Source organism: Typopeltis vanoorti, chromosome 25 (genome assembly GCF_054136105.1).
Source record: "Typopeltis vanoorti isolate ZY-2024b chromosome 25, IOZ_Tvanoo_1.0, whole genome shotgun sequence".
Taxonomy (NCBI): domain Eukaryota; kingdom Metazoa; phylum Arthropoda; class Arachnida; order Uropygi; family Thelyphonidae; genus Typopeltis; species Typopeltis vanoorti.
Genome location: NC_143573.1, coordinates 72,420,664 through 72,440,794, shown reverse-complemented (window position 1 = coordinate 72,440,794; position 20,131 = coordinate 72,420,664). Strand labels below are relative to the sequence as shown.

Here is a 20,131-nt window from a genome sequence, read left to right as displayed (position 1 = left end):
AGCTAGAACACACCGATTATTATACATAATTCCTGTTTTTGTTTATTGAAATTTATTTACAGAAAGCTATTTGCGATCACTGATGTTGAAATCGATATGAAGTTTTATAACTTTGAGTCTTTGAACTGAGCATCCACTTTTCAATCAATGAAGGGAACTGAGAAAGTGGGAATAAATGATTGGGCTGAAAAGGAGTACGCCATTTCAGAGCTCTGGATTCAGACCAGAATTGCAGAGAAAAATTGGATCTCAGTTTTCGAGATATTTAGTTTTTAATCTTCCGTTCTTTCATTTTCTTTTCAGGACATTGTGCCGAGCATTTTGCATCTCTATGCATATGCAAAAATAACTCGTCTCGAATAACACTTAAGAAACGACACTTAAGCCTTGAGGCATGGCCCTTCGTAATGTCGCGACGGAATTCGTAGTATCAGTTGATTAGCAGCAGTTTAACTTTGAGATTTAAACGTTAGTAATAGGTAGGCCATGTTCGTGAGATAAACCTATTCCTCTTGGTTATCGATAATAAATAGAGTCATGGATCGATTGATGCAAATATTTGCTCCGCAAAAAAGCAATCGCGCATCAATGTTGTTATCGTGAAAATAAAACTCTAGGATGCAAATAACAATGTAGTTACTGATGATGATATCAGCAATGACTCCAGTTTTCGCTAAGTTGTTGGAATCGAGAGCGACAACGTCGTTTTCGAGGAAATTAATTTCGTCAAGACCAACAACGTGAACATTAACAAAAAAAACGCTTACGAGTATATGACCAAAGAATGAGTGATGAGGAAAAAAAGCAAGGTTGAATAGCTAAAATGATCTAATATTGAAATATATAGTAATACATATATTTATATACATAACTGCTGAAATTCATCTTTGACTAAAATTATCTTTCATGTAAGATGTCCAAACAACAATGAAACTTACCTTCGTTTGCTGTTCTTAATACAGATTTATTGGTTTCAGCACTATCCTGTAATAACGGCGCATTTTTTTCACGGTTGAACAGCCACTTCTCATCAGTTCGAAGAACATCTCTGTACACCTCTTTAGACACACTATTCGACTTATTGTGTCCGGGAGTAAAGAAGTTGTCGGAAGTAAAGTTATCCCCGTGGAACACGCATTTAAAACGATAATCCTTATTGTGAGGTCCTTTATATGTATGGCACGAGTCACAGATCGTATCACTCACAGCAGTACATGGATGAGCTATGTAAAGTCCAGCTCCGCATCTTGAACACAAAAAACACAAGCGTTTGTAGGAATTATGAGGCGAATATGTCCCCGGTCTACAGGGTGCGCACACAGTATCTTGACCTCTTCTGCACCTCTGTATTACTACATGCCCAGGCGGACACCGGGAGCATTCCGAATCAACACCGTGGCGATGATGTGGCCTCCGGGAGACAATTAACTGAAAAAAAAAAAAGACACTTTACATTATATAGTTTCCTCTACATTCATTTTTTGCATTGCATTTAGCCATAAAATGGATTTAACAACCGGCTAGGGAAGAAAATCTACAGCGGAAGCTCTTTCTTTTCAACTCTATTTAACGGTAGTTAGCGTGTCCCCAAACCTGAACTCGTTAAGGAAGGTGTCAGCAACTTACTTCAGTTCTGTAGTCCTGGTTCCCCCATTCAGCAATTTATGTGCTCTTACCAGTGATAGGAGACAAAGAGAATCCACTTCCGCTATTCCAACGTGGGCTATATATCTTTTTGCTTTTTTTTTATACCACAGGCACGGAAGCATATCTCAGATTACCATGCGTCAAACTCTTAATTTAGGATAAATGGGAAACGATTATTTCTGCCAACATGAAAAAATGGCATTTATAGGTCTTAGAAAAATTTTAATGACGTCCTTCCATAGAACTGTTTTTAAATTTAATTCTTAAAAGTAAAGATTTGTTTGAATATATCCGACTGACTATTATAATCAAACCGAATGGGGAAAAAAGGCTGAGGATTCTTACAAAGAATCCTCAACCTTTCGTTTTTGTATGATACGTCAAAAACGAAGCCAACATTCTGTATCTGCCTCTCTTGTACACATTTTAATGCTTTAGCGTCGCAGAGTTTTTTCAATGTCCATTTTAGTGCACAGTAAAACGAACGATAATGTTAATTGGCTGTAAACAGATCGGTTGAAATTTTGTCTGTAGTGTAAGGAGCATTTATAAAAACATTTCACGTTAAAATGAATTAGTCAATGCCATGGTAAGAAAAGGGGGAGGGGGAATCAAACTTCGGAAATCTCACACTGCCGTACGTTAACTCGATTTTTTAGGGATATTTTGTTTAAAGAATTAAACACTAGAATATCGCGTTTATTGATTAGTCCCGGATTTACTTGAAACGAAATATGTCATTTCCGTCTTTTTATATTTTTTAAATTAAAATATCCACCAAGCGAAAGTTGTAAACTTGTAGCACGGGTTGATAAGCCATGAGTCGTGCTCTGATGGACGATACTTCAAGTCGCTTTAGGCCTTCTTACTGGGAAAAAAAATCATTTATCACGGGATTCGAACCTATAGCTAGTTTGTTGAAAAGTGGAGACACTATCCACTCGGTCAACGGGTCAGAACGTATCACAAAGTACTAAACAACAGTTCACGAAAAGGTCGTCCGCATTACCACGAAATTCAAGATTCATACTTCAATATTCCAGCAAGTTAGGCCATTGATTCATGAGTTGAATTCTTCGGTCAAAATTTTCTGTATATTTATTCCCTTAACGTATCTGCATGATACAAATCCTTTAGGTATGCGTTTGATATTTGTGGCAGTCTTCAGATGCTCTGATTGATAAATCATTCTCCCTCTAAATTCATCCACCCACTTACAAACCGCCTCTGTTATTCGATCGAAACATGATTGTATAAGCAACAAATTTTCTCGACATCTTATGCGCGTTCTCCCGACGTTTTCAAACACATACGTCAGCTGACTGGAACTGTGCTTTCAACTGCAATTGTTAAAAAAAAAAAAAAAAAAAAAAAAAAAAAAAAAATAGGCGTAGAGTTTTCAAGTATGAACATTTCAGTCACATACAACAATACGGTTATACAGGAAACTAACACTTGCTGAGAGAACCATATCACCTCCCTACTCAAATCATCAGTTTTTTTTTAATCTTAGATTCCAACAGTTTCGAATTATAACTGTCTATTGATAATACCCACCAAGAAGAAACGAAGAGTTAAGATAACACTTGCACGCGCGACTATTTTCAGAATATAGATAGAGATGAAATGACGGAGATAAAAACACCTTGAATTTATTTACTTTTCCCACGTACTAGTCAACATTTAATAGGAAGGAGTTGTGCAGTATGATATCATTATTTATTCTGATATAGGGAGAAAGAGACAGCTTAGTTGAGGGTAGCGATCGGTTATCATGTACTTGATATTTTAGAATGCTTGGGGTACATAGATAATCAAAAACTTAACTCCTTAACCTCTAGGATTATCGTTCAACATTATAAATTCGTTTGAGCTATCCGCTTCTGAAAACTAATTCGGCGAAGGAGAACTTCAGCATCAACCAAATAATCAGTAAATATAACGTTTGTCGTACATACTTCAATCAAAACTCGGATAAAACTAATTTATTTAGTTTGACCGCTATAATATGCAGCTATCATTGCAATGAATCCAACTCTGATGCTAACAATCCAACTCTTCGTATTACAGGAAAGGAATATCAGTTATTAGTTCTCTTAAATAAATCACGCCAATATTCATGTGATCTTAACTTCAAAGAATATAGGTAACTGTTACTTCCTTTCGTATTTTTTATATTGCTCTAACTGATAAGGTGTTACCAGTTAGAACGAAAACCGGTTTGCTCTTACCTACTTTATACTTGTCTCACGTTTTCCTTGTAATCCTTTTTTTTTCCCCGCATTTGGTAACGATGCAGTGTAAAATTAGTTTTTTACATGGTGAGCGCAGCAATCCTCTAGAAGATCCCCTTTAGTGTGTAGTCGTTCAGATTTCTCAACCAAGTCGCACGATCTTATCATTCAAAAGAACTATGGAAATTACAACTGATTAAGGCATAAGCAAATCAGCTTACATACGTTCATATGAATCATCATTACTTGCAGAGGCATATTAAACTAATAAAAAGGTAGTTTTTTATCAAGCAATTTTTATAATACTGATGGAATATAATTACTGGATAAAAGTGAATAGTTCTAGACAACTGAAATGTCATGACAGGAATATTAATATCGATTCTTTCAAGGTTCAATAACATGACAAATACTGTAGAAGAAAGTCTATAGAAATAAATTTTAAGGATCATTGCATGTTAAGAGAAATATTGCTTACAAAAACAATCATTCTGTGAATTGTATATATCGATTTCATTTTTAGCGATTAACGAGGGATGTGTAATGGAATAGGCAATTTGTTCAATACTTTATGAAAAAGAAAATATTAACACTAAACAGGATTAAAATAATGACTTTAGAAAACATAAATTTTATCCGATAATACATTTCAGGTATGATTCAATCCACTGAAAATGAAGAGCATCCTTCGAAAATTTTCCAATGAGATATTGGTCAAAATAAAATTTCTCCATCGTAGGAATCTTCTTCGTATTTTACAGATTCCAAAGTAGTGCAATAATCATTTTGGGAACTGTTAAAAATTCTCCTCAGAATTATTTTAGATCATCGCTAATAGAGGAAATTCAATGTTTACTATGTAATTCTTGGAGGAAAGAATTAGCGCTATTAATGTCTTGACGGCACATAAAAAAGGATATTTATTTGTCGTATGTCTATTTTATTGGCAAGTAATCCTTTTCCTAAACAGACACCCGGAAGAAAAAGGTAGGCGGAAAAAAGCTGGCAGATTAAAAAAAAAATTACGTCACTCTGAGGTCCCAGAATTGCAATTAGCAATATAAATGCTAACCGTGTTAAAATGCAATGATTTGTTTGGTGGTTTTAGACTTATTTCCGGGAAAAATAAGACCTTGATATTATGGCTGTCGACAGGCGTGCGTTTTAAAGCGAATTTATTTGTTTCGTGGGAGGGAAATCTCGTCTTTCCAGGTGTGAGAAAGAAATTTCCGACACCGCCTAACTTAAAAATTCTAGAAAAGTTCATCGTGTTCCCAGTGGAATTAAAATCGTATCTTTGCAGCCGAAGAACGTGACCTTACGAATGTATCCAGGATATGTCAAATAAATTGTTCAGAAGCGACGAAAGGTGCACACGTACAACCCATATCTGAAACTAGAGGCAATTCTGCGCAAACTCCAAATTGCAAAAGCCAACTTGAGTTGAGTTGAATAGAAATGTACTTGGCCTTTAAACGTACGGTGAATTTTTAGCAAATAGCGTATAAAATAGTATATTTTCGACACTAACCAGTGAATTTTATTACTAATTCCATTCAATATTCATATTCAAAAATCCATTCAGTATTTTCACCATTTTGGCTTTAGGGCCACGTGGAAGCAACCGGGATGAGTTATTCCATTTAATAATTGCCTGTGTTACTAGGCCAAGGTGTATGAGATCGGTCTGGTGAAACTGTGACCTGTCTGTTCAAACAACCTTGTAACATCTGTAGTGAAATTACTTTGGTAAATTCACGAGACAGGTAACAAGGTTCTATGAATACTAAACTAGGATGGCTGAGTGTGACTCATCCTATACTCCAATTTGGTTGGTTGACTGATTTAGATTATACGAAAAAAACTTGAGCCTGGGTGACAAATGTAAGTTGATCTAATATTGATCAACGCATGTTCGGTGTTATGACGACACGAAAACCTGACACATGGGCGTATACTGAGATTAATTTCAAAGAACAGTGACACTTTGTGATATGCTATTCATAAGTTTCTTTATTTTTCCCGGTATCCTAAATATAAAGCTCAATGGACTTGCTAGAATAACCCGTGGGATAACAAAGCCCATTTTTCTACTTTCTTTTCTATGAAATTTGTAGATTTACAGAGTTCGACCCCTCTTTTAGGTCAATATATCTTTATTCTGTTTTCCAGTACATCAAGACTGCTTATATGGTTCGTTATTCTTACAATTAGTATCCCAAAAGCACACAAACCCGTCTTCTTCCAGTGGGCTTATTTATTTATGTGCTTCGGTAGGTAAAAATGAGAAGAAGAATGATTATGCAAGCAAAACGACGATTCATAGTACTTATTCAAACTGAATAATAAATATTTTATAATTAATTGCCAAAATGCCATCATGGGAAGCAATGTTCAAGATTACTTCCCACAATGTCGATAGCAAATACTTTTGTATTATGTAGTTGAAATTGAGTTCAAAGATTAGTAACAACCAAGGCATCATTGTATTTGTTTGTTTATTTCGGGCATACTATGCTTAGTGTACACAAGACAGGGGTCGACATTCGGATCCCCAACTGAATTTTCATAGACAGTGACTGGAACCTAGCTAAATAATTATACTCTATGTAAGTTCAATCACGCATTGAAGCAAACTAATCAACACGTATCTTCTCAAGTTACTGATAAAACTATTAAAATATGTTTGCAGTATAACTTAATGTATACTTTTTCATTTAAAAAGGAAATCTTGAATAAAAAAAAATTAACATTTTTATTAATTTTCTCCTAACAGATCTGATCTCAGTCAGTTATTTTTATCCTAATTAAGTTTAGAGCGCTAAGAAAACTTTTAACTCTTGGTACAGAACATAAAATACTTTATTTTCATTAATATAGTCTTTAACATGCGTAACATCTTAAATCACAATTTCCAGATATAAAAAAGAATAGTTGTCGAAAATTTCTCTCACTTTAAGTCTTTTCATGAATTTAGAAAAAAAAAGTACTTAAGTAAATGGGGTGGAAGAATATTAAGGACAAAAGAGTACAGTATAAATCCTAGATCGGCACAAACATAACTTCTTGTGGGGAGTGGAGGGGAGAAATTATCGTTTTGGTTAAATAAACGTATAAAAAATCCGAAAGAAAAATTAAATGAGTGAGTGAGAGAAACAAAGAGAGAGAAAGCGTGTCTGAGAATTGAAAAAATTTTGTGGTTCATGTAGCATGGCAGTCATGCTGACATCTGAAGTTGCCTCGAGCATAACAGAATAGCTAAAAGACTAAATGTGCACCCATATTTTCTCAATGACGCTTCTGAGGACCAATCACAGTTTCGGACATCAAACGCCCTGTCCTCGGCAAACAGATGCACCCCGACATTCCCCCTCTAAGGCAATAGACAGCATGAAGTTGACAGGAAAAACGGTCAACAGAAAACTTGAATTCATAGGTCAGAAATAGAATGGAAATAACGGAAATAAAATTATTTGATAAAAAATAATGATCAAATTATTTATATAAAATAGTTAAGACATTTCACTATTTTTTGAAGTTCAAGAAATTTTTAAGCGCCTGGAAGATTTTAAATTGCCGGAGATGTAAGTGGTCCTCTTTTTTTTCTTTTTTAGGAACTCTCTCATCTCTCACTGAGCGAACATTAGCAAATCCTGCTGTATTGCACTGCACCACTTTATAGGAGTCAAGTGACAATTTATAGCATTTCTAAATGAAAATGTCAATAGGTTTCTGAAAACTTAGTATGTTGCGGGCTCCATAAAATTGTGGCAATAGAAATCAAAATTGAAATAGGTATTCTCGAACAGTGGTGTCAGCAATAAGCCAAGAATGTTCCTCAATGCAACGAAAATAGGTGGAAAGACCGAAATTTGCATAATAAAAGAAACATTAGGAAATTCAAATACCTCTGTATTGCGACGTTGATACATCAATCTGCGCATATTAGAAGGATGCCATTAAATATATATTATGCTACAGTTGTTCTGGATTTTGGATAAATAAAAATAATTAGTTCAGTCAGTAAAACTGAACGAGTGGGTAACAACTGGAATTCATTTATAAAATATGATGAAAAAAATATCCTTCTACCACATCTGTCAGATATCTTCAGGCTTTTCGACAAATGGTGTATCTGGTTTCGTACGAAGGTCGTCTCCCTCCAAGAAAGGTTTTTGATCCCTCAAAATACACACAATTGGCATGCGTAATAAACTGATCTCATAGCCTTAGATGCTTTTTCTTAATTCCAAACAAACAGATATAGCATAGAAGCACAGGCAGGCAAGACAGGTTCGTTTCCCGTTAGTGAAATATGTATAACGACTTGATAACTACAATCGAGTTAGCCAGTCTCGTATGGAGATGCACTGGAAGCTTGAAGCGGTTTGAAAAAAAAAAACGTTTATTTGGCTTCTAGAGCCAAATCAGAAACTTAGCTAAGCTATAGTACAAATGTGCAACAGCTTTATAACTTTGTCTACTGGATTCACGTAAAAAAAATAAAATTACGGCGAATAATCTTATTCATTTGATATATCCTATCCCCCTATAGCTTGCTGCTATAGGCAGGAGAAAAAGTGCCGATGGTTGTGCCAGAGAAATAGCCATTGTGCTGCTATTAAAAACGTTGTTTCGTTTGGAAAAATAGGATGTGGCAATGTCATCCAGAAGCTGCTCCGGGTTGTCGACTAGACATAAGACACCACTGATCGCATTTAGTATTACACGTGACTATCAATGCGTAGCGGAAGCAGTCATTATTATTCTAGACACCTCTTCTTCTGGGTTACATTAGAGCGACATCTTATTCAGCATATTCCTTAAGTAAGGTCGCTATTTTTAATGTCTCCTCCACATCCTTCTGTCTTAGGCTATAACCACATCTAAATTTGTGATCCTCAGGTCCTCCACCATCAGCTCTCTCCATCTCTTCTTTGGTTGCCCACGCTTCATTCACCTTTCCCCTTATAAAATCATTTCTCAGATGATCCTTTCTGGTCACACTGCACATCCACCTAAGCATTCTCATCTTTGCGACTTCAAAACTTTTAAATGACCTCGATTTTAACTATTTTTAAAACAGAGGCAACACTGACTGAAGAGCATCGACTATCAGAATGATCCAAGACTCATTTCATAATCGAATTCTCTTTTAAAGACTTGCATGTTATTGGTTTATACTACTACTGCCTTGTATGGATGTAGGGAGTCACATAAATGATAATGAGATTAGTTTATATGTAGTTAAATAAACAGATAACGAAACCAAATGGATATCCCAACCTGAGAATATAAGTTTTAAGTGAATTATAAATTTAGGCATTTTAATTGGAGCGAAGTGAAATTCCTTGCCAGGAGAACTTGATCTGGATTAGATTCTCCCATTTGCCTGATTTCTTCCCATTTTCAGCGTTTCGGTTGTAGCATTTTACTGAAATAATGGCCCTACAAAGTAGGGCCCTTGCTAATGGTTATATGGGACTAATATCTTTCTTCATACATTCTCCTGCATGTAAATCTGCCTTCAGCAATAGCTTGTGTTCTGATGAGATTGGTATTGCGGTGTGAACAACTAAGGCTAACGAGACCATTATAGTCAGTGTTTAAATAGCCTGTGTTCGGGAATACTTTTAATAGTCTAATAGTTTAAATACCCTACTTCTGTGAGACCAGATAACTCAATTTCAGTTGAAGAGCCCTCGGAAAGATTCATCGCATCACAGACTGAATTCGAATCAGTATTTCCTGTTGAGTACCAAATTCGAGTCATTCTCACGATCAAGTTACACTGACTATCGATCCGCGATAATTGATGTATTGAATTTGGATTCGTTTGCATCGATTGGAATGAAATCTCCAGACTGGACAAGGATGACAGAACCAGTAGTTGTCTGATCAGCTTATATCCAATTCTGGAACAGCTCACAATTGACGGAATTATTTCATTCGTGTACAAGTTTTATTTATTTTACCTTTTTTATTTTACTAAAGCAGGAAAATAAATGTTTTCTTGAACTGGCAAGGTCTTAAATTAGAGAGAAATGCAAGGTCTTAAATTAGAGTCAGCATTACTGCTGGAGCAACTAAAGCAAATGTATACCTGACTGCGTGTGTCCTACAGCCGGTTTGCCTAATTTTCGAATGACAAATCAATTTCTGAGAGAAAATAAAAATACTGGTACGTCCATATCAGGCTAACTTTTAATAAAAAATCTATTATAAAATTGTTTTCATCCTAGATGGGATTTGCGCCTCGTTCTTCCCAACCGCAATGTTCACAGTCGCCCTCGCCCATTTATAGCCATTACCCATTTATAGCTCAGTCTGAAGCTTACAATTCATTTTATGCCACTCTCAGTTACTTTTGGGAAAAATAGGAAGTTACAGCATTTTTCCAACAATACCAAAAGATAATTCATATAAATACGTTAATTTTTAGAAGGAAACGTGCAAAATAACTCCATGTAAGACACTCAGTTCGATGTTGATTATTCCACATACATTTAACGAAAAAAATAAAGTCGAGATTGTTTTTTTTTTGTAGATATTTATTTTGTCTAATGGATACTCCAGGTTCTTCTTGACCTCCTTATTAGAAGACCGCACAGGTACACTGCATGCCTTATGATTATTGTTTTAGTAGAATGATGAAAAAAAAATTCAGTTTAGAAAAAATGATTCAACAAAAAATAAAAAAAAAATGATCGCAATGGAATGCTTTGATTTTTAAACAAAACAGTAAAAATGAAATGCACAGGAAACAAACGTGAATGCATTCAAACATGTGAATTACATTTAGAAATGCAAAACATGATCCTAAAATATATATTTATCAAAATCTAAAATGCACAAAAAGAAGAAACGCTGGAAAAAATTGATTCATAATAGATGACGAGAAGTGCGTGTTACTTTATTCATATCATATTCAAAACTCATTTTAAAATTGTCTTAAACTTCAAACAGTAACACCCCGGATGTTGTTACCTGCCCTCTATTTATTTAGAAGAACCATGAAAAATGATCTGTCTCAGTGATTCCACTTCCGGTTCCCACAGTCATCCCAAAAATCGCTTTATGAGGAAATCTTGTGAACTCGACTGTAAAATTTGTAAATTCTAATCAGTGCCCACCAATCAGAGAAAGCAGATGTTGGGTATGCTATTATGAGATAGTAATTAAAATAGATATTGGAAAAAAAATTCCAAAAAACCTAAAATACTCTTAGTTTTATCTTCTGGCATTTCTAAATGAAAATATCATTTCCATCCCAAGCATCCGAAACTTTAATGTGGGGGTCGAGGATCCTTTAATAACCAGAATCTTTTCAAATGATTTCGGCACTGAACAATAATTTGAATTTCATACACCCATCATTTTTTGCAAGTTATTTCGCTAAATATTATGCATAGTAAAATAAAGTTAAACAATAGATACGCAGTTTGTTTATATATATGGGCATAATCTTTATTTATCTATTAGATTACTTAGCTTCACTTACCGTGAACCACAACGAAAAGACAGATAATGTTACCAAAACTTCCAGGCCTTGCTTCATCCTTCGCCACCTTTCTAAGAGTTTGTTTACTCTCAGGAAGAAATCCAAGGAAGCATACTTTTCAACGACAGAATTTTAGGGCCAACACACCCACACATGCGGTTACCTCGGTCATAGAAATGACGATTATCCCATCTCGCTGGTCAGCGATGAAAGTAACATCATGAATGCAGCTCACATACGACTGCCCCAGAGCACAGAATTCGTCAGCACCCACTTTCGCACTAAGCGCGTTCGACCGGACTGCTGGCTTCGGACCGTCTGCGGCACTGTTTATATATGGTTATAATCGCACCTGGCTGGTCGTGTGCACGTGAGCTGGCGCCTCGTTTCCTTGCATTCTGTAAGATGGCGCTGTTAAGCGCGATGAGAAAATAGCTTTAATGAGCGCATCATATGGACTGAAGGGAAAAAAAAAAAAGTTCGCGTGACGTGTACAAATAACGGAGCTTTCGACCAAATGTGGAAAACAAAAATACAAAAAAAAGAAAATAAGAAAAAGAAAAGAATAATAAACGGTGAATGTATAAAGATTGTTAGTTTTCATTACTCAAAACGGATCTTACAAAATTACCAGAAGATAAGGGGTTAAAAAAAAAAAAAAAGATAATCCATCTGTTGATTTATTGAATCTATACCATCATATGGGATCGCTGTACCGTGTTTCGATAATGCTATCGATTTAGTTGTGTATTACAAGAAGATTCTGTTATAGTCAAAATCATTTACAATTTACTTCATTTCCCTTGGAAGTTCGATATGATTTTCTAATCTGTCATTTATATATCGTTCATAGTTAATTCGTAGCATAAAATAAAGCGACACCTGTTAGGTGCCTCCCCCCCCAACAAAAAAGTTGAATCTTGTCTAGAAGATGAGAAAGATTTACAAAGTTTTTTTTTCCACTTAAAGTTACGAGTTGTTCTCATGCAGGTGGCCGAGTTTTCTAGCGGCAAATCAGGTTGCATTTCACTCACGCAAACCCTACCGGGGATCGCAAGCATGCATAAACATAATTACGAAACCGGATTAACTGTTCTATCGTTGCCAAACTTGGTTTTAAAAGAAACCAAGTTACTTGATCGCAACAAACTGTTAGACCTCGTATGATGGGATTAGATGATGGGATACATCACGCAGAGTACAACACGGGAAATGAATATAATCTCCATCCCACGATTTAATGCTAATAATGGGCGCTGTAAGCCTATCACTAAACACAGGGCTAAGTCTTCTGCTAGAGATATATCAGAGTACGTGTTTTTTGAACGAAACACGGCATTTCCACTTGAACTGGCAGTACTAATACAGAGGAAACGGGATATATACTGTCTTAAAAGTATTATACATAATACGTAGCCCACACCACACAACCTACGTAGCCAGGCAACTTAATTAGCTCCTTTAATCAGCCCTCTTTTAAATGAATTTGACACCTGATTTTGGGAAAAAACTGTTGTATTGAATATGAAGTATCTCATCTGTTTTCCCTATATCTTCTCTCCTTAACCTCGCCAACTTACCTCTGACATGTTCCACCTGTTTTACTCCTTCCCTAGTAACACCCCTCTCTCTCATCAACCTACACAGCGAAAGATTGAGGTCGGTTAAACATAAGAACAGAGTTCAGCAGTCATTTGCATAATGCCCCTCGAATCAAAACACAACCATACTTGTGATGCTGTACAGGCTGGCCCATAAATCACAAAGGAATGTAAACATTTATTAATTAGTTTTATTCTTTTTTGTTATAATACATAACCCGAGACTATTTTATTTTAGAGATTTTTCACGACTCACACCGCTAGAGTTACAATAGAACTCCAAAGGCACATTTTTGTCGAGCGAATAATTCGCATTCTCCAGATCTGACTGCTTCCGACCATCTTATGGGGTTATCTGAACGACAAGGTGTATGTGAACAAGCCCCAGACAATCCAATAGGTGAACGAGAATATTCGTGCAGAAATTGGGACACCGCAGCCAGAAACATTAACAGCTGTCATGGAACAGGCCGTAGAAAGGACCCGACTTTGGGAAACCGAACATGGAAAGCATTTATGCGATGTGGTTTTTAACTAACAAAAAAACTCTAAGTTCTGTGTTTCATTATAACAAAAAATAATAAAAAATAGTTAATAAATTAAAAAAGTTATTAACTGTTTAAACTTCGTGACTTATGGGCAACCCTATTGGGGTAGACAGAAAATTGTCTAATGCGTAAAGAAGACAAATGTTTTATATTTTTTACTTAATATTTACTTTTTTATTTACGTTTCACTTTTATATTTAACTTCTGCATTTGATACTTCGGTTATAGTTATGATAATCTCACTCATGAACCGTTACAAACCTAAAGTACTTCTGTAGAGGCTTAGGTGTTGATTATTCATAAGAGTGCTTCACGGTATAAGCAACACTGAGAGAGTTTATTACTCACGTGACATATATAAATTATACATATTATACTATTCAACTTGTATAATTATGACAATATTTCACAATACAATACAATGCACAGTACAATGTTACATAATAAAATTCAAGCATTACTATCATATTCTGTTGGTACTAACTTAATAAAAAGTTTTCTCATATATGCAAGTAGAATATAATATATTTCGAATGGTTTCATAGTTATGATAAGTAACTGGTTTAGAGTAATGTAAGTTAGTTAATGCAAATATGTGTCACCAAGGGGCCCTAGCCATACTGCTTACTAGAAAAGTGATTAGCTTAAAACAGACACTGAGAGTCCGAGGACCGCATCTAAGAGGGCTCCCTTATCAGTTATAATAATGTACATGTTGATATCTTAATTCCTAATTGAATGAACCAATTTGTAAATCAATACCTTAATTGGTTATGATATGTGAGTTATAAAGATCTCTTAAACCATACGTTTAAAGTAATTGTCAACATTCTTTAATCCCATAAGGTAGTTTCTCGATCTTTTTCTGAATACATATTCTGAGGTTATAGATTTAATTTCATTCAGAAGTTTATTACAGCTACTCGTCGCAATGTGCTCGAAAGATTATGAAAAATTTCTTTGTTAGCCTTAGGTACTTCCAGCGTGTTTTGACCGCAGCGCAATCCATAGTCTACATTATATACCAAGAAATTTTCAGTGTTTCTTTTTACATATAACAGACAACCATAAAGATATAGTTTCTGAAACGGTAGAATATTATGAACGATATACAGATCATTGGTGGAGTGTGCGAAGTCTGTAGTAGTTATGGCTCTAATTGTTCTGTTTTGTATCCTTATTAATGGAAGAAGATTGTTATAATAGTCTCCACCCCAACAGGTAATGCCATATTGCACTGAGGAATTTACCCAGGAATAGTATAAACATCTTAAGAATGCTGCATTTACAAATTTGTTAACATAATATATTCTGTTAATTATGAACCTAAACTTGTTTGTTAAGAAAGTGGTGTGGGAGTTCCACTTCAAATTGCTATCGATATGGGGGTACAAATACCTGACGGTTTTTTTTCAAAATTTTTTAATGCCTGCGTGCTTATCAGAGTTAAATCATTAGAAACAATTCAAAATGTAACTGAAAACTAATGTCTTAGCTCTTCCTCTTTTATTAAAAATTTAATAAAAAATTAAGATAACCTTGCCTATGCAATACAAAAATTGAATAATAAACAGTTGGATGCGACTGCTATGGGTTTCCTCAATAACCAACTTCTACACGGAACATTTTGAAAATCAAGCACTCAGCAGAGCTACAGTCAAACCAATGGTCTGATAGCTCTGTGTTGATGAGTTTGCTATTTGGCCTCATCACCGAGACACATTGGATATATTTTCAGAGAATCTCGACAGAAGCATCCTAAAATAAATTTCACGATAGAAAAAGTAACAATTGTATACTCTTTCTAGCTACACTAGTGACACGACTTCCTAATGGCTCATTATCCTTTCCAGTTTACAAGAAACCCACATGTATAGAAGATATTCACATAAGCAATCACACTACCACCTATCCCTTTAGTGAGGCATCACAAAACACTTACTTACCTACCTACACTATTTCTTCAAATAACCCTCGAAACTGAGTTCAGAGCCCTTCCAATACATTTTAGCCAATGGCTACAGCCCATATAAAGTACTGCATGTACCCCACCCCCAGTTTCCTGCAACCAACACGCAGAAAAACTAATTCCATCCAACATATTAAGATCGTGTCAGAAAATAAAGCTAAAGTTGTATACAAATACAATCTCCATACCACTTTTAAAACACTCATCGTTAGTTATTTCTCCTAAAGACCATCTTGCATATCCTAGATGGTTATGGAGAATTTTAACAGATTTACCAGTCTGTTCAAAGTAGGCCATGAAGAGCACAAAAATTACATTTGTGATCATTAGTATGACAAGTCTGGACTAGAAGACCATGCTCTGTAAATACTCCATTAAGGATTAAATAAAGAAAGATATTGGTGTTACATATAGAACTCTATATGTCTGAGAGACTATTTTAAGAATCGGCATCTGATATAAAGCACGCCTCGAATCTCAAAATTTTAATTCGACCAGTAGAAGGCGTCTTGTTAGGACATTAGTTCTTTTTTTTTTTAATTAAAATGCGAATTGTTTCTACTGATTTAGTTTCTTACCCGTGTGCCTGTCACAGTTATAATTTGTGCTCTGAAGATGCTGGGTAAAAAAACAGAAAAATATTTCATTAAATTAATTTATTTTTGACTCTTAGTGTTGTTTATGCAGTGAAGCACTTACGAACAAAGTACTATAGGTGGACTACATAGTATATAAACCGGCATAGCAAACATATACAAGTAATGTATGTTGGCTACAAATTATATGGATATATTTTGGTTTAGTGTTTTCAAAAATCAAGACATTATCTCTATTGGTTTGGAACCAATAGAGATAATGAAAACAAAAACAGAAACTTGGCATTCTGTAGTATATGTTGCAAGAGGCGAGAACCACAACAGAAATCAAAACTGTTATTAATTTCTGTTTTTACGATTTCAGATTATTCTTCCGAATGGGAATGTTTTTTCTCATTTTTAACTATAATTTTCAGATTTATACTTTCATTTTTCAGCATTAACCAATTCTAAATTAAATTCATATACTGTTTAGAATTTTATCGGAATCCAGGTGTTGGAAAAAGACCTGGATTCGAATGCCATTTATGACGCAAAGAATCTTTATAAGGACTTTTCCGTTGAAGGTGAATTAGTTCATTCTCATAAAGGGATGTACGGGTTTTCTTTCTGAAATCTGTAATTTATACTTCTGGGAAAACAAACCAAAGCTGCCGAACGCATGCATTTAAAATACATATTACTTATAAAATGCATACACTTCAATGCATTATGGAATACATTGCCTTCTTGTAAATATTTTTTATTGCAATAATTGTGACAGCAAGTAGAGTCGTCTGTAGTTACCTTCACAGATTATACCGTAAGAGTAGGTTGTGTACACTACATGCTTTGTTCAACTTCTGTAGATTTCATCAACAACAAATGCATGTATTTTCGATTCATTTTAATTGTAAGTTAATGCATATACTTCCTTGACTTTTGAAATCCTTGATAACTGACAAATTCAAAGAGCATTTTCTTAGTGAGCGGTCGAGTTAGTCATAGACTACCAATTTTCAATTAATGTTTTCAAAGATGTAATCAAAGTATCTTATGCTTGCGTGTTTTTGCAATTAGTAATTTCTATTTCTATTTTTCTATTTCTTATACATAATGAGTTAAAGACAGTGCAGTTGGTTTGTCTCATTTAGACATGACAGGGTTTGCTTACTGCCAAACAGCACAAGCAGTTAGCAATTTTAACACATTTAACAAATTTTGATCAGAATATCAAAATTTGAGTTAATCCCTCATAACATGCCTACCAGTTGAAAATATTGCATGTTATATATGGCTTAGTGCGGCCATTCTAGTGAATTACCTAGTTCAGTTTTGTAGTGCCATATGCTCGCCTCCTGCTGGCCCTTCGGCTATAAAAGCTGTCTTCGTGAAGACAAATTGCTGATATGAATATTGCTTCAGAATGAAGTGTTTCTTAACAAAGAAAGCCCACCAAAAGACTTTTCACATCACTCACCAGTTTTTCCAGTTTTTCGTGTTTGTTCACCGGTGGGAAGTTATTCAGATCACAAAAGAGGGAGATCCAGAGAAGCTGCTCACTTGACCAATAGTTACCTTTTGATTTAAGAATTTCTTAGAAAAGCGAAACTTCTTTGTTCTTTCTCTATATTCACTTGAATCACTCAATAATAAATTTACATTTTACATCATATATAAACTATTCACATTGGGGTAGAGCTTTGCTGAATTGCAAGCAAACTGAATGAATAAATACTTTTCAAATAATTTTCATGTTAATATTTTCATTGAAAGAATGTTGGCATTGCAAAACCTGCGTTTAAAAACTTTGGCAACATCATTGAAAAGCTATTGGGAGAAAATTTAAACATTTTTTTTTGAAGTACAGCATTTTACGAAATACTGTGAATTACGAAATAAAAAGCAAAGGAAAAACACCGTCTCAATCTACATTTTCCTCCTACGTGTTATATTAGCATCCTGCGTTTAAATTCTGTGGACATGTCACGGTATGATTCGGATGAAAATGAATGTAAAGGATTGAGACAGACAAAGCTACACTCCGTGAAGGATACGGCCACCATTAGCCCAAATTTGAGAAACGGAATACGTACTTCGTCACGAAAAACTTGTGTAAAGGAAACTGTTAATTTAAAATGCTGTCTTGACCTCCTGAGTCAAGGTCATGAAATCTCATTCAAAGCGTGCGTAGGGTGGGAATCAAAACGTATACTTTTCTTTTTACTGTATACGCCTGTGTGATGCTGATGCATCCAAAACCGTTATTGTTTGAATGGAGAATCAGCCAAAGGATCGTTGCAGTACAATTCTCAATTATGAATGTTTAGCTGATTATTTGTAATTCTGACGTGAATGGTTTTAATAACGATTATTAGTATAACAGTTTCTTTGTTGATAAATGTATTTATGTTGGTCGAAGGGAAAAGCATGGTAACGGAATACAAAATAAAAATGTATCAAAAATATTCATCATTCTTAAAATTGAATATTTATATTGTAATTTAAAGATATTTCAGTCATATCAAATTGCTTATAATAAATACCATGTGTTAGCCATAGCAGACAATACATGAAAGCTATCGAACTAGCATTTCACAGTTCGATAGACTAGTTCATAAACTCTAACAATTTTGGAAATTTTATTTAGATTATTCTAAAATGACTTGGTGGTACGGAGGAAAATGATATTTTTTTTGTATCAGGTAAGACAATGATTACGCTTTCAGACTTTAAGTGTCGAAAATGATCAACCTTCCAAATAAATTTCAGCTGGTTGCCGTAGTCTTTTTTTTTTTTAATTAAAATAATGCAGTACAAATACAAAGATTCGATATATTTGCATTTTATTATTACGCTTGGTTAAGGTTTCATCAACAGTTTTTGAAACTTCGGTTGTCTTCCACTGACTCAATGGCAGGATAACTTGCCATTTGAGTCAGTGGAATCCTATCCAGTGCCTTAATAAAGGGAAAGGGCGTAGTGCGTTTTGAAATTCCTACGTTTTAAATAGTACAATACCAAGGAAACTCATAAGAGGCTTCTTTTGTTTCTTCAATATAGTTCAATGTCATCTTAAAGTAATTTAGGTTTTCCTTTCTTCTCTATCTTCAACATAGGTAGTCATTTTCACTTTCCGGTATCAATTTTCACTGTTTTACTAAAAGTCTCAAAATAATTTATCCGCTAGTTCATAGATTTTCAACTTTTTGGAGGAATTGCCATAAAACCGTATGATATTTTGTTGTATTTTTTTAGAAATCTCTACCATTCACTTCTGTACATTTTCTACATATGAAAACTTAGAATATAGTTTTCATATCTCTAGAAAATTTAATTTGTATCTCAGATCGGTTCGGTCATCATAGTTTAGTAGGCCATGTTTTATTCGCTACCACTTTAATAACAATATCTTGCTTGAAATAGCATAAGTGAAGAGGATTTTGATTGTTCTTAATTTGAATCCGCAAACTCGAAAGAAAACAGTCCATCAGAGGAACCCGTCACATATTAAGCAACAGTTGTTCTTAACCATCTTAATATTGAGATTGACTGACTAGAAGTGCTGTTTTTATTGCAGTACTGACTCGAACCAGCGACCTACTGAACTCCGTACTTGTATGCTGTCATACGGCCTTCGACGACCTCGCTTGACTAGTGTCAAATACTTGTTATACTTGAATGGCACTTGACGCCGTTCCAAGGGCTGCAGGAACTAGCCAAGGATCTTAGTTTCGGGTTCCGCTGTCCTTAATTCGGGACCACAGGTGCCATCCGGAAGAAGCCAATTGGTGATATTCTACAATCTAGGAAATATGTTGTGAACCCACTTACTGGATTCCTCAATTTGAATAAAAGGTTAAAAATATTTTTTGCACAAAAGTAAGACGCTATTATAGTAACTTTATAATTTATTATTTTTTCTTGTCTGAAGAAAAATTATACCGATGTATAGGCTAACACATTTTCTATTGAACATATTTTTATTGAAAAAAAAATACGTTATATATTTTTGTAGCATTTATTCAGTACTAGCATTATCCGTGTGTGTAGATT

The 20,131-nt window shown here is 34.8% G+C and overlaps 1 protein-coding gene across 2 annotated transcripts in view; it reads right to left on the bottom strand.

Annotated features, from left to right (window-relative positions):
* The window catches only part of LOC150092845 (uncharacterized), a 33,982-nt gene extending 22,298 nt beyond the window's left edge, over positions 1-11,684 (bottom strand). For both annotated transcript variants that reach the window (XM_090414585.1, XM_090414584.1), the window contains exons 1-2: positions 11,383-11,684; positions 939-1,428 (exon numbers count right to left, since the gene is read on the bottom strand). In XM_090414585.1, the coding sequence (XP_090270711.1) occupies positions 939-1,428; positions 11,383-11,439 (547 nt within the window). In that variant the 5' untranslated portion in view covers positions 11,440-11,684. The remainder of the gene's footprint in view (positions 1-938; positions 1,429-11,382) is intronic.
* Positions 11,685-20,131: the final 8,447 nt, after the last annotated feature.